Source organism: Sceloporus occidentalis, unplaced genomic scaffold (genome assembly GCF_023333645.1).
Source record: "Sceloporus occidentalis isolate IW3139 unplaced genomic scaffold, rSceOcc1.0.p SCAF_1, whole genome shotgun sequence".
In the NCBI taxonomy this organism is placed as follows: Eukaryota; Metazoa; Chordata; class Lepidosauria; order Squamata; family Phrynosomatidae; genus Sceloporus; species Sceloporus occidentalis.
In genome coordinates, this window is record NW_028316981.1 from 297,126,289 (window position 1) to 297,138,871 (window position 12,583).

At 41.4% G+C, this 12,583-nt stretch overlaps 1 protein-coding gene across 1 annotated transcript; it reads right to left on the reverse strand.

Annotated features, from left to right (window-relative positions):
- Nucleotides 1-1,773: 1,773 nt before the first annotated feature.
- BRIX1 (biogenesis of ribosomes BRX1) lies at nucleotides 1,774-12,385 on the reverse strand. Its single transcript, XM_089496721.1, has 10 exons — nucleotides 12,203-12,385; nucleotides 10,344-10,455; nucleotides 9,484-9,527; nucleotides 8,948-9,018; nucleotides 7,362-7,411; nucleotides 7,074-7,147; nucleotides 6,926-6,976; nucleotides 5,673-5,774; nucleotides 4,695-4,823; nucleotides 1,774-2,220 (listed from the first exon to the last, which is right to left on the reverse strand). The coding sequence occupies exons 1-10, from the start codon at nucleotides 12,338-12,340 to the stop codon at nucleotides 1,957-1,959; spliced, it is 1,035 nt and encodes a 344-aa protein (XP_089352847.1). The 5' UTR covers nucleotides 12,341-12,385; the 3' UTR covers nucleotides 1,774-1,956.
- Between the last annotated feature and the right edge of the window lie 198 nt (nucleotides 12,386-12,583).

Genomic DNA, 12,583 nt, shown 5'->3' on the forward strand with positions numbered 1-12,583 from the left:
TCCCAGGAGCCTCAGCCATGCTGCCCAATGGCCGGGGATTCTGGGAGCTGAAGTCCAAAAGCCTTTAAAGGGCAGTTTGGGGATCACTGAATTCCAGTCCAACTCCATTCTGCCATGCAGGAACTCTCAAAGCATACCTGACAGATGGCCATCCAGATATTTGGGGCAGTGATTCTCCAAATTGTGCCCCTTTAAGAGATTTTGGACTTCAGCTCCGAAAAGCTTCAGCCATAGCTTTGCATCATCAGGGAATGCTGCGATGGAAGAAAGTAGGGTGTGTGTGTGTGTGTGTGTATACACACACACACACACACACTGTGTGACCCTGGGTAGGGAGGAGTGATTTCCATGTTAATCTGTGTATTGTTGATGGCAAGGCCTCAGGGTGGGAGGACAGGCATCCATAGTTTATTTCTAGGGTTTTGGGGCTATGTGGCCATGTTCCGGAAGAGTTCATTCCTGACGTTTTGCCAGCAGCTGTGGCTGGCATCTCCAGAGAATCGGGTATGGAAGAAAGTGGGGCATATACAGTTGTTAGCAATTTACATATTACTCTGTGTATTGTTCTTGAACGGCAAGGCCTCAGGGTGTCTAATTAATGATATGTACAGTATATATATATCCCTCTCTTCTATGCCAGCTTTCTCTGAAGATGCCAGCCACAGCTGCTGACGAAACGTCATTAATAAACTCTTCTGGAACACAGCCATATGGCCCCAAAACCTCACAAAAAACTATGCCAATAAACTGTTTAAAATATTAAAATTCAAAGTCACTGCTGCTCTAGTAAGAGGGCTGAAAAATAGCAGTAGCAGCCAGACTTTAAAAAATTAAAATAGTGGGGTGTTTTTTTTTGGGGGGGGGGAGACGTGATTTGGGTTTAAAACAACCTGGTTTAAACCAGCCAACTCTGTACCACATTAAATGCAGTAATTCTAAATGGAGAGATGAACTGTGTGTGTAACACTGATGCAACTGAGCACACTGAAGAAATTAGTCCATGCAGAAAGAGCCACCTCTATGCTTACAAATGTGTATAGTTCAGGGGTGGGAATTGTGCAGCCTTCCAAATGATGAATTGCATTTCCCAGCATTCCTTTCCATTGACTGAGGTTGTGAGGAGTTGTGTCTGTACTTTGCTAGAGTTGTTGTATCACTGTTGTATCAGTGAGTGGAAAAGAAGAAAATCACTCACAAACAGGAAAAGTTAATTGAGTCAGGTTGCAGAGTTCACTTTTTTTGTGCTGCAGAACCTTGTTTTGAACACATGTATGCGCAATCTTAGCACTTCTGGAGAAAATAAAGAGCTGCCTCACTGAGAGACTATTAGCACAGCATACAGGGCATGTGGCAGCCTGTATAACACCAGAGTATCTCCTCATATACATCTTTAGCCTATATGACACAGCAGGCTGAAAGCCAAGACGGTCAGGAAAGCATAGAAGGAACGCTTACCTACTCTACTGCTTGTTTTTCCCCAAAGCATGTATGGATAAAGGAAATGCAAAGTTTCCCCTGTATTTGTAGTATATCAATGCTTCACAACAAAACACATGGAGAGTTCAATTTTGTTTTCAGTTTTCCCAATTGTGGAACCAGGACATAGTTGATCTCATTTCAATTTTCAATATTCTGTTGATACATGGTGGTTGCTATTTCTTCCAGAGCCTGGATCAGTGAATGGGTTGTTCTTGCTGAACGCAGAGATACTTCTACTGTATCTTCTCCAAAGCTATGCTCCTTTTTTTTTCAAGCCAATAAGCATTTTAGAAGCCATGTTAACACATTTAATAAAAAGCACTGCCAGGAAATGTTACTTCACAAGATATTACAAGACCAGCCTTTAGCTGGAGCAGTTTTTACAATGATAGACAAATTACCAAAAAAAGTGTAATAAAAATGATTAAATGTCCACATTATAAAGTCCCAATTAATAATTCCCCCACCATTCTTATTTTATGCTCCAATTCCACCAAGTTTCTTCTTCAACTTCCTTGCTCGCTGGTGAAGTTTCTTCTTCTTTTTCAAGCTAATTTTTGGCTCTGGCTTCACTAGTTCTATTGTTACTGGCTTTTCTTCACCTGGAATTTCAAAAACTTGTTCTGTTGGATCTTCAGGAATAAGTACCTTCTCTTCCTTTTTATTTAGCTTCTGTAGCTCTTTCATTTGTTGCTTCTCTCTGAATTTTGCAGCTGTAGCCAATCTTATTGCCCGCCGGTGCTGAAACCAGAGAATAAACTTAGTTAATAAATTAGTTAACATACCTAAATATACAGATCCATGCTCCAAGTTAAGAGTCAGGCTCAATCTGCCTACATCAAGTTTGCCACTCCATCTAGCTCTGAGCTGTATACAGTGACTTGCAGCAGCTTTTTTGGGAACATTCCCAGACTTGGATGTGCCACAGATTGAAACTGGGACTGCCAACAAAGCATGTACAAGTTGAGTAAATATCTGGAATTCCAAAATCTGAAATATTCCAAAATCCATACTTGCACTATATCTGCAAGGTTGAAGAGACACAAGGCTGGAGAGAGGCAAGGATCTGTGAAATGGTGGGAGGTGTGGATTTAGGCCAAGCACTAAACTTCAATTCCCACCATTTCAGACTGTCATCTCTCTCCAGTTTTGTTGTTACTGTGTGCGTTCAAGCCATTTCTGACTTTTGGCAACTCTAAGTTAAACCTGTCATGGGGTTTTCGTGGCAAGTTTCTTCAGAGGGGGTTTGCCACTGCCATCCTCTGAGGCTGAGAGAGTCTGACTTGCCCAAAGTCACCAGTGGGTTTAGACTGCCAAGCTGGGATTTGAACCCTTGTCTCCAGAGTTGTAGTTCAACACTCAAAACTAATAAATAAATAAAAATAAAACTAATAATAATAAACCACTATGCCACACTGGCCCCTTCTCCAGCTTTGTAGCCCAAAGAACCCCTGAACAACTATTAGTGTGACTAATGCAGATGAAACAACAGCCCTCTGCTGCCAGCCCAATATTGCAATTAGTATATGCAAATACAGATATTCTAAAATTGAAAAAAATCCATAACATCTCTTGTCCCAAGCATTTGGTATAAGGGATACTCAATCTGTACTATTCTGCACAGCTGCATCAGTTCAGCCATCAGAGATTTTACCATGTAGACATCAGCCAATTTAATTATATAAATAATTGTAGCTTTGCAACTTATATTATCTACAAATGAGTTACATAACACAGGTATGTTTCTATAGTAGTCTGCTACAGAAGGCAAACAATGGATAGGATAAGCGAGAAAGACATTCAGACCAGTGACATACTGCTTGGGGGTGGAGAAGCGATCCATATATTTAAGATTTACTGTCAGCCAGCACACAGCAATAACTCATAGGTAAGTGGATTGCTCCTCTGTGCCATCCAGAGAATATAAAATAAATGTGTAGACCAAAGAACCCCCAAATAGGTATTAGTGTGACTATTATTATTATTAACCTTTATTTATGAAGCGCTGTAAATTTACACAGCGCTGTACATGCAATCTTTTTAGCTAGACAGATCCCTGCCCTCGGGCTTACAATCTAAAAAGACATGACACAGAAGGAGAAGGGAGTGGTGGAGGGAAAGGGTAAGAGGTCCAGCAGTTCCTCTCTACCTCCGAGGCCTGGACCAAGGCAGATGGACTGGAGGGAGGGCTTGGTTTTATAATGGATGGTTAATCTTCCAGGGAAAATACATACTCTCAAGTAGGATAATGCATATACAGTACATAGCAATACAGGAAATGGTTTGATAAACAGGCACCAAAAGAACATCAAATAGTAAGCAACAATTATGCAATGCCTGGGAAGGCTTCTCTGAACAGGATGGTTTTCAACTCCGTTTTGAAGCTGGTTAAAGAAGTGATGGTTCTTGCTTGTGGGGGAAGAAGGTTCCAGGAGTGAGGGGCAGCAAGTGAAAAGGGGCGAATCCAGGATGGGGCAGAGGAAATCCTGGGCTGGGACAGCCGACCTTGACTACCAGAATGGAGGGACCGAGTGGGAAGGTGAGGAGAGAGAAGGTCTGATAAGTAAGGAGGGGCCAGTCCATGGAGGGCTTTAAATGCAGATAAAGCAGCAGCCCTCTAGTGACAACCCAATATTGCAATTAATACGGATGTCTGATGAGAGTTTAGTCAGTACAGCAGAGACAAATGAAGGGCCCTCCCTCTATTCCAACTGTTATCGCTCTGGCCTTGGAGAGAGTGAAGAACCAGTAGTATCTGCTGGTCCTGATTCCCTTCTCCACTGCCATTCCCTTCTCCTTTTGTGTCATGTCTTTTTTAGATTATAAGCCTGAGAGCAGGGAACCGTCTAATTAAATATTTGTAAGCCACTCTGAGGGGGTATAAATACTCTGAATGAATGAATAAAAAAGGGGTATATAATTGCAGAGAAGGTGGGGTCAGTTTCCCCAGTCTATCATTATGGGCTCTACACCTACTCTCAGCTTGACCAGAAGTAATGGTGCACCACTTCTGGTTTAGGGAACTGACTGAAAAACAGCTGATTGCCAGTGGTTTAGGTAGACAAGGGCCTGGGAGGAACACTAAATGGCCTCCCTGGGATCACATATAGACTATGGGCCACTTTCTCTGTCCTTATGTTAGGAGTATTGTATCCACAACCACATGTGTTAGCCAGGTTAGACTGTAAGCTATTATTCAGTCAGACAGGTCTTACCATATTTGGAGACTGGTAATGAGGATTTTCATACAGGGTTGGTCCTCCAAAGCTGCCCTGGAAGATCTTAATAGGGTTTAAGACAAAGCGAGGCCCAATTTCTACAAGGGCTGTATCTTCTTCTACAATCTGCAACAGAATGACAAACACTGTGTATTCCAAGGCAAACATCCTAACATACTGTGATGGAGCATGTAAAATTTTATATTAAATACTCCAGATATACTAGATATCTGGATACATTTAAATTACATGCTTAATATCCTTTTACTAGGAAAAGTGCATACCTGCTGAATTGTCTCTTAACTTACATGATACTCGTGCCAGACTGCCTTTGGCTCTCTTTGATGGCTGTTTTAATTGTTTTGTAGCCTCAGCAGCACTAATGGATCCAAGAAACCCAGACTAGACTAGAGGCTACAATAATCGCCAGCATGTCTTCCGGGCAACTCGGGGGCATGTCATGTCTGAACATCATGCCCTCAAGCTGGCTACAAGCTGGCTTTACCAGGCTATCTTGTTTCAACCCTTATTTAAACTGTCATTATTGCATGAAACTCTTAGATCTTTAGAAATAGGTCATGATACAAATATATACAAATATCTGCTCTATTCTAGATTTAAGACAAGAAGTTCTCTCTCACCCCTTGAATACTCTTATGTCCCATTGTGCATGTTTGTTTTCACTCTTTAACTTTAAGGACCAACAATAATACCTGAAAGTTAATTTGATTCTGAAGTATTATTTCATGATATATTACATGCAAAACTATTAAAATAAGACCCCCAAAGTGAGTGACCTAAAACTGTGTGCTTGTCATCCATATGCTTAACTTTGGCAACCATATTATCAGCATTTAGTTTTTATAGCAAAGCCAATCTTTGGGTTTGCTAAGCCAATGGTGACCTTAGCTCAAAATGCCTTCTTAGAAGACCAGTCTGTGACAGAGAAAAGCAGTTCAAGATGATATAACTAACCTGGTAGTTCCGAAACCAAATCCTGTTGTCTGTTATGGAAAATGTAAAGACATGATCTACAAATGGCTGGCTTTTGGGATGATACTGTGGAGTACTAAACATCTGAAAGAGGGAAAATTTAACTTTGAGAAATGAAGGTGGTAAAAAGATTTAAAATAATCCCTAGATGGAAATTACGCAGCCCACATATTCCCATGGTATGCCTCTGAAATTACTTGTGAACTAACAACGGTATAAGTGAGTACGACTATTTTTGGATCCTGCCTACACCAAGAGCGTTGGCAATGTTACAATCCTTTTATTATAAGAAGGGAAATCAAGATGTCCTTGCAGCCTTGAAAATCTATAAAACCAAAATTAGACCTCAAATATTATATAGTATATCTGTATGGGTAACAGATAAATACCAAGTTTTGCAAAGACATGCCCAGTGTTTAGCATACAAAACAAACAGTTTTGTGGCACTTTAAAGACCAACACATTTTATTAAACAAAGATTCTACAGAGAATAATAATGCATTTGATTATGTCCTTGAAAGATTCTGCCAGATGAAACTCATTAGTCTTGAAGGCAGTGCAAAATTATTTTGTTTTTATGATGAAACAAACTAACAAGGCTAACTCCTCCCCCCCCCCCCCCCCGGGAAATTTCTACATTTAACATGCAGGTCTGGGTAGGTTTAACAACAGCCCTAGGCTAATCCAATATACGGAGATGTTGCTTCCAGTATACAGTAAGCATTTCATTTTGCTATAGTTTTCTACTGAAACAATACAAGCCAAAGGGTACGCTTTCAACCCTCCAGGTGGTTTTGGCTAAAGTTTCTTATCACTGGATAAAATTCTTGAGACAGATGGGAGCTGAAGTCCCAAACATTTGGAAGTAAGTTCCCTCCCTCACACCTATTTTAAAAAACTTCAAAAATCTTCTCCCATGAGAACAGTGCTGCAAGGAGGCACACATCGAATGAAGTCTAGTGCTAACTTTCCATTCCTCCCTCTCTTTGGAACAGAAAAGTATTCATTCACCATCCACAGGTGCTATCAGTTCAGCACCATCATTAACATGAATGGTGGTTCAGATTAGTGTTCACCACAAACAAGCCTGAAAAAAATTGAGGACCCCAGCTGCTGCCATTACCATGCCATTGGGCACTGAGATCATGCCACTTCTGAGCAATGCAGTAGTCAAACAAAAACACTCTTGTTTTGTAACAGAAAAAATTAATCTGTGAAAACAGCCATACACTGACCTGAATAAACAGCTCTTTCAGCAAAGCGTAATGTGGCTCCTGATCAAAAGCCTGTGAGAAAATATGTTGTAGATATCACCAAGAAGCAACACTATTGCTGATCGTAAGATATGGAAAGCAGTCCAGTAACTTGTAAATCTATACTTACTGAGTCAAAAGACAGAAGCGGTCGGGAGCCCCGCAAACAATTCCCAGTCATCTTCAGTTCCGCCAGTGTGTGAACTGTGGTTATATTAAATAGAGTAATGTGCAAGCATTGTTCAATCAATTGACTCCAACCAACCCATTTTAAAACAGTAAAACAGAAGAACTGCAGCTGATATGGACAGAAACATTACACACAAGTACAACATGTTTCTTTCCAAGGTAGTTAGGAGAAAATTAGATTAAAAAACTGACAGCAATAAAATACACTTGACCAGACATCTGAACTTACTGTTTTGTACTAAAAATTTTGCTGATGGTCCATGGGGTACATTTGAAAGCCTGAAAAAGATAAGGAAGATCACTATGGCGAAACATCCAAGATTTTCTTGGACTAACAGTTTAGTTCACAATGCAACAATCAAGCCATATGGAAAACTAGTTACGTGTTACGAAAGTTACTGAGGTGTCACACAATGGAAAGGAATTCCTATCCACTCACAGTGCCCTTAAAAATGTTGTAAATATACTTTCCCGGCTTAACATGAAGCAGACACATCTATCCTGTGCAAGTTCATTGGATCTTTGAAGTTAAGTGACAGGAGACAGGCCAGCAAACAGGCTTCAGAGTGCCATATCCCAATCCGTATACTGGTCAATTCCACCCCCCCCTTTTTTTTTTCCAGGAAGAGGAAAGAAACAGCTCCACATGCCATGTTCATGTTTTTAAAAATTATTTCCCATTAAACAGTAAAAAGAATCAACAGTGATCGACATATTGTGAATGAAAATATTTCATATCTTTTTTCCTAGCATATGTCTTGGGGATCCATATGGAAATTCTTCACTGTAAGCAAATACAGTAAAAGGAAACCATCCTGAAACAAACTTGTTTGCTTCATCTGTTTCTTGAAGATACAGAAAAGCTCAAAGAACTTTCTCTATGATGCTCTTTCCTCCCACCTTCCCATCCTTACAAGAAATGCAGAACTGTGAGGTGTCTTCAGAAGCTAGCCCCCCTAGAAGCCTAATTTATGTTCACCAAAGGAAACTGGTTTTTAAAGGCCACTCTTGAGGGAGAAGAAAACCACACCACATTTTCTTCTAGCTGTGTTTTAAAGAGAGTTCAGAAGGCAGTCTCCCTTAGAAGGAAGCAGGGCCAGTCCTACACACACCCTTCTCAAAGGTGCTTTCTCTGCTGTCCTTCTCCTGGCCACTTACTTAGGATACGGGTGGGCAAAGCATGGCCTGTCAAATGTTTGTGGGCCACAGCATCCATGAACCTGAGCCAGCATAGCCAATAATGAGGCATGCTGGGAACTATAGTTCAACAACATACGGAGGGATGCACACACTTCCGCCCACCCCCCTGATCTCAGAGTCTGAGACTAAAAGAGAAACATGTGATTCACAATGTTTAGAACTCTGCGCAAGGCTGTTCCAAATGAAAACAGATTTGTTCAAATCTGAATTTCTACCAGTGGAAAAGGAGTCCTGTCATATTAAACACCCTGAAGTCAGATGTTTAAGTGGAAGGTAAGAGTCACTTGTCAGATAAAAAAAGGTCTATATTTACTTGCTGTACTAAGTGAGAGAGGAGACCAAAGAAAGTCAGAATAGTTGCTGTGTTGCCTGTTACTTCACTATTCCCAGTATAAGTGAATCATGACAGTTGGTATTTTTCTTCTAATTTTCCTCAAACATTTTCCAGGTATCTTTAAAGAACTATAATGATCACAACTCAGGAATGGCAACTGTTAGGTACCTGACAAATTACAAGGTTATTTTTCTTCACACTGCAGGTCTCCTTAGAAATGTTTAGATGTCATGAATTAGAATATAAAGAAATAAACTTTCCAATTTAAACATTGTTCTCACCATATATAAAGATCCTGCTTCTTCTTTGCTTCAAAAAATATGCATTTATTGCAATTTTTCATTTCACAAACCTGTATGAGGAAAAAGAATCAAAATCACAAAAACTAATTTACTCAGAACCAAAGGGCAGGTTGGTTAATCTCCAGAGTGCAGCTCACAATATGTTGTTTGAGACCAGAGGCTCTCAGTCGTTCATATCTTAAAACAAACATTTCTTTCACACTGACAGTACATTTTAAGGATATAAAAATACAGTTGAGATGTTGGAAGTAAACATTAAAAAAATCTAACTCCATTAGTAGTAAAACACAACTGTAAAACAAAAAAGATTTAAAAATAAATCTAATAGCATTCTTGAACAAAGGTTTTACTGATAAGGCTAAAACACCAGTGACTCACCAGTGATTTATTTACCACTAGATATAAACTACTATCCTAGACAACTGGGTATGGATTAGGAAATGATGAATTCGAGTAATCACTCAGCTAGAATATTCATGGTAGCGCAGACAAAATAGAGGACCACCATTACTTACTTCATTAATAACAAAGAGTTTATCCTTTCTGTCCATTTTGGTGTCTGAAAAAGCAATGAAAACATATATTAAACCAATAGTCTTATCAAAAGTTCTATAAATTTTCCTTTTCAGCAGCATCTACTAGAGATCCTATTAGATTCTGTGTGTGCATTCTTACTTGTAATAATACACATGCAAACAAAAGTTGTTGCATTTTTACTGTGTACACACATCCTCTTCCCAGTCAAGCTGGTGGAGTTAAATGTAAAGAGCCCTTGCCACTAAACACTGGTAATAACCAGCAGATTTCTGATGCAAGCACTGCTTTTTAAAGAGACCTTTGAATGCACTGTCTCAGAAGCTAGATCAAGAAGAAGCTTACACCCAACACATGTGAAACAGGATTCAATCAATGAGATATTGATTACTATTTTTAGCTCAAGAGTTTGTTTTGTTTTTGTAAGATAGGAGAAATAACTTAGTTTGCACAAAAAGGAAACAGAACTATCTCTAAATACTGTAAGGCATAGCAATTGTGTGGCCCTAGGAAGGAGTGCATTTTTAAGCAGCTCAACATCACATCACACCCACACAAATGATTTTAAATTGAGAATGATATTTCCTAAGGTACAATGCTTTGTTTAATAGTAATTTTCAGAACACCCAAGAGGCCTGAAACAGAAACTAAGTAAGCAGAAAATATAGAAGGGGCCCCTGTGTGGCCCTTGAACCCACTCCCCATCCCCAAACTATTTCAAGGAAGCTTTGTTCAGTATTCCAGCACACTGATAAAACAATAACAGTCACAAAGACCTCTGTGTGTGGAAATTATGAGCTCACAAGAAGATAAATTAAATGCAAGTACTGTCTAAAATTACCTGCTTTAGCATGGGGCATCAGTGTTCGCAAGTCTTTCATTAGATGTCTTGTCCTAAAATTTATGCCTCTGGAAGAAAAAATTAGCACTCTCTCTTTGTTTTTCCATTTACCCTGAAAGACAGAAGAGTTACATGAAATTAACTCGGTCATTAAGGTGGGTTACAGACCGCCCGTTTGGGGCAGCCTGTTCCCGCCCCTTTCCCCACTGTATCGGGGCCTCAACTGCTAGATCGGCAGCCTCTGAGGCCCCGATCCGCCGCTTTCCAGGCCGCGGGGAAGCGGCAAAAGGCCAACAGACAGAAGTATTAACATGTAGTATTAACGTCAGGAATAAACTCTTCTAGAACATAGCCACATAGCCCGAAAAACCCACAAAAGACTATTAACATGTATTTGGAAAACATATACACTCATCCCTCCATATTTGCTGGGGTTAGGGACACAGGACCCCTGTGAATGTGGAAAAACCACAAATAATAAAAACACTATGTTTTTACTTGAGGGAACACCTCTCTAGGAATCTCTAGGTCCCCCGGTGCAACTCTGTGGCTCGCATCTGCCAGACATTGACCATAGAATTGCACTGGAGGAGCTGCAAATGCCAAGTGGAGCGCCCTCTCTAGGAATCTCTAGGTCATTCAGTATGAGTTTTGGTTAAAGTTGACCAAAGCGTTGCGCTGGAGGACCTAGAGATTCCGAGAAAGAACATGGTAAGAAAAATTAATGAATAATCAAACGTGCAAAAGTCAAAGCCCCAAAGATGGAGGGACAAGTGTACACATGGGCCCAAACAGACAGGCCAAAATAAAGCTGCTTTGGGTCACTTTGGAGGTATGCTATTTAAATGACACACAAATCTTAAGAGTCTGGAAGTTGCACCAAAGCTGCGCTCCAGTCCTTAGGAGTGGAGTGTTGCTTTGCCATGGCTTCTGGCCTCTTAGGACGCATGCAGCATTTAAACAGCACACTTCCAAAGTGGCCTGAAGCAGCTTTATTTTGGCCTGTCTGTTCAGGCCCATAATCCCCAATACACTCTAAACTCCAATTACATTACAAATGCAACCAGACAGCAGGATCTGTTCACCCTGTGTGTGTGTGTGTGTGTGTGTGTGTATGAGGAAGCAGACCCCGCTGATTTGTATGCTAGATTCACACACAGACACATATATGAGTATAATGACCTTAACAATATAAACAGTATAACTTCATGGTTTGAGAGTTGAACAGTGACTCTGCAGACCAAGGTTTGATTCCCCACTCTGCCATGGAACCCACCTGGGGCAGAAGTCACACTCTCTCAGCCTCCTCAGGGGAAGGCCATGGCAAACCTCCTCTGAAAAAAACCTTGCCAAGAAAACCTTATGATAGGACCTTTCTGGGAGTCCATAAATCAGGGTCCTAACTCCCTAAAAACTGTGTCGTCTGCCAAGGCAGTTTGCTTTATTAACGACTTGAAAGCACAACAACAACAACAAATAGGTGTTGCAAAGCCAGTTGCCAGCTAACTCTGCAATCCTAAGAGCCTGAGCTCAAGAGGGCTCGCTTTCATGGCACAGCGATGGAACACTGCACTTCGACTCTGGAGGCCAGGGTTCGAATTCCCGTTCAGCCATGAAACCCAGTGGCTGACCCTGGGCCCTCAGCCTCCTCAGGGGAAGAAGGCCAGGGCAAGCCTCCTCCGAACCAATCTTGCCAAGGAAACCCCATGATGACAGGGAAGCCTTAACATTGCCATAAGTTGATAATGACTTGAAGGCAGATAACAACAGCGACAGGGGTAGGCAGCAAGCGCTCTGCATGCTGAGCAGCACTCTGTCCACCTTCAGAGGCACCTTGGGGGGCATGGAGGCAGACCCACCTGCGAGACCGGGGCTGGGACGTAGTGCTCGTCCGGGGCCCCCTCGCCCTCCTCCGCCTTCGCCTCCGGAGCCTTCTTGGCCCGCTTCCTCTTCGGCTCTCCCTTGCCGGCTCCACGCTGCCTCTTCGCCGCCGCCATCTTAGCTCCCCTCCAGGAACTCCGCCGCCCTCAGCCAATGGGATTCGCCGTACCGATTGGGCCGCTCTAGGAGTTCCAGAGCCGTGGAGACGGGAGAACCATAGAGTTTTCACCCAGAAACGCGTGTACTTCCGGGTCGAGCAACAGTCTGAGGAGCATTTACTTCCGGGTTACAGTCACGCCCCTCCCCTTTTTTGATCATAATGTTTTTTAATGAAATATTTTATTAAACATATATATTAA

Excerpts from the sequence above, each read along its gene's own strand:
- BRIX1 (XM_089496721.1), bottom strand. The coding sequence starts at position 12,340 with ATGGCGGCGGCGAAGAGGCAGCGTGGAGCCGGCAAGGGAGAGCCGAAG. Across the intron at positions 9,019-9,483 it reads AACTCTTTGTTATTAATGAA|GTTTGTGAAATGAAAAATTG; the intron begins GTAAGTAATGGT and ends TTCCTCATACAG. Across the intron at positions 7,412-8,947 it reads AAGCAGGATCTTTATATATG|GCTTTCAAATGTACCCCATG; the intron begins GTGAGAACAATG and ends TATCTTTTTCAG.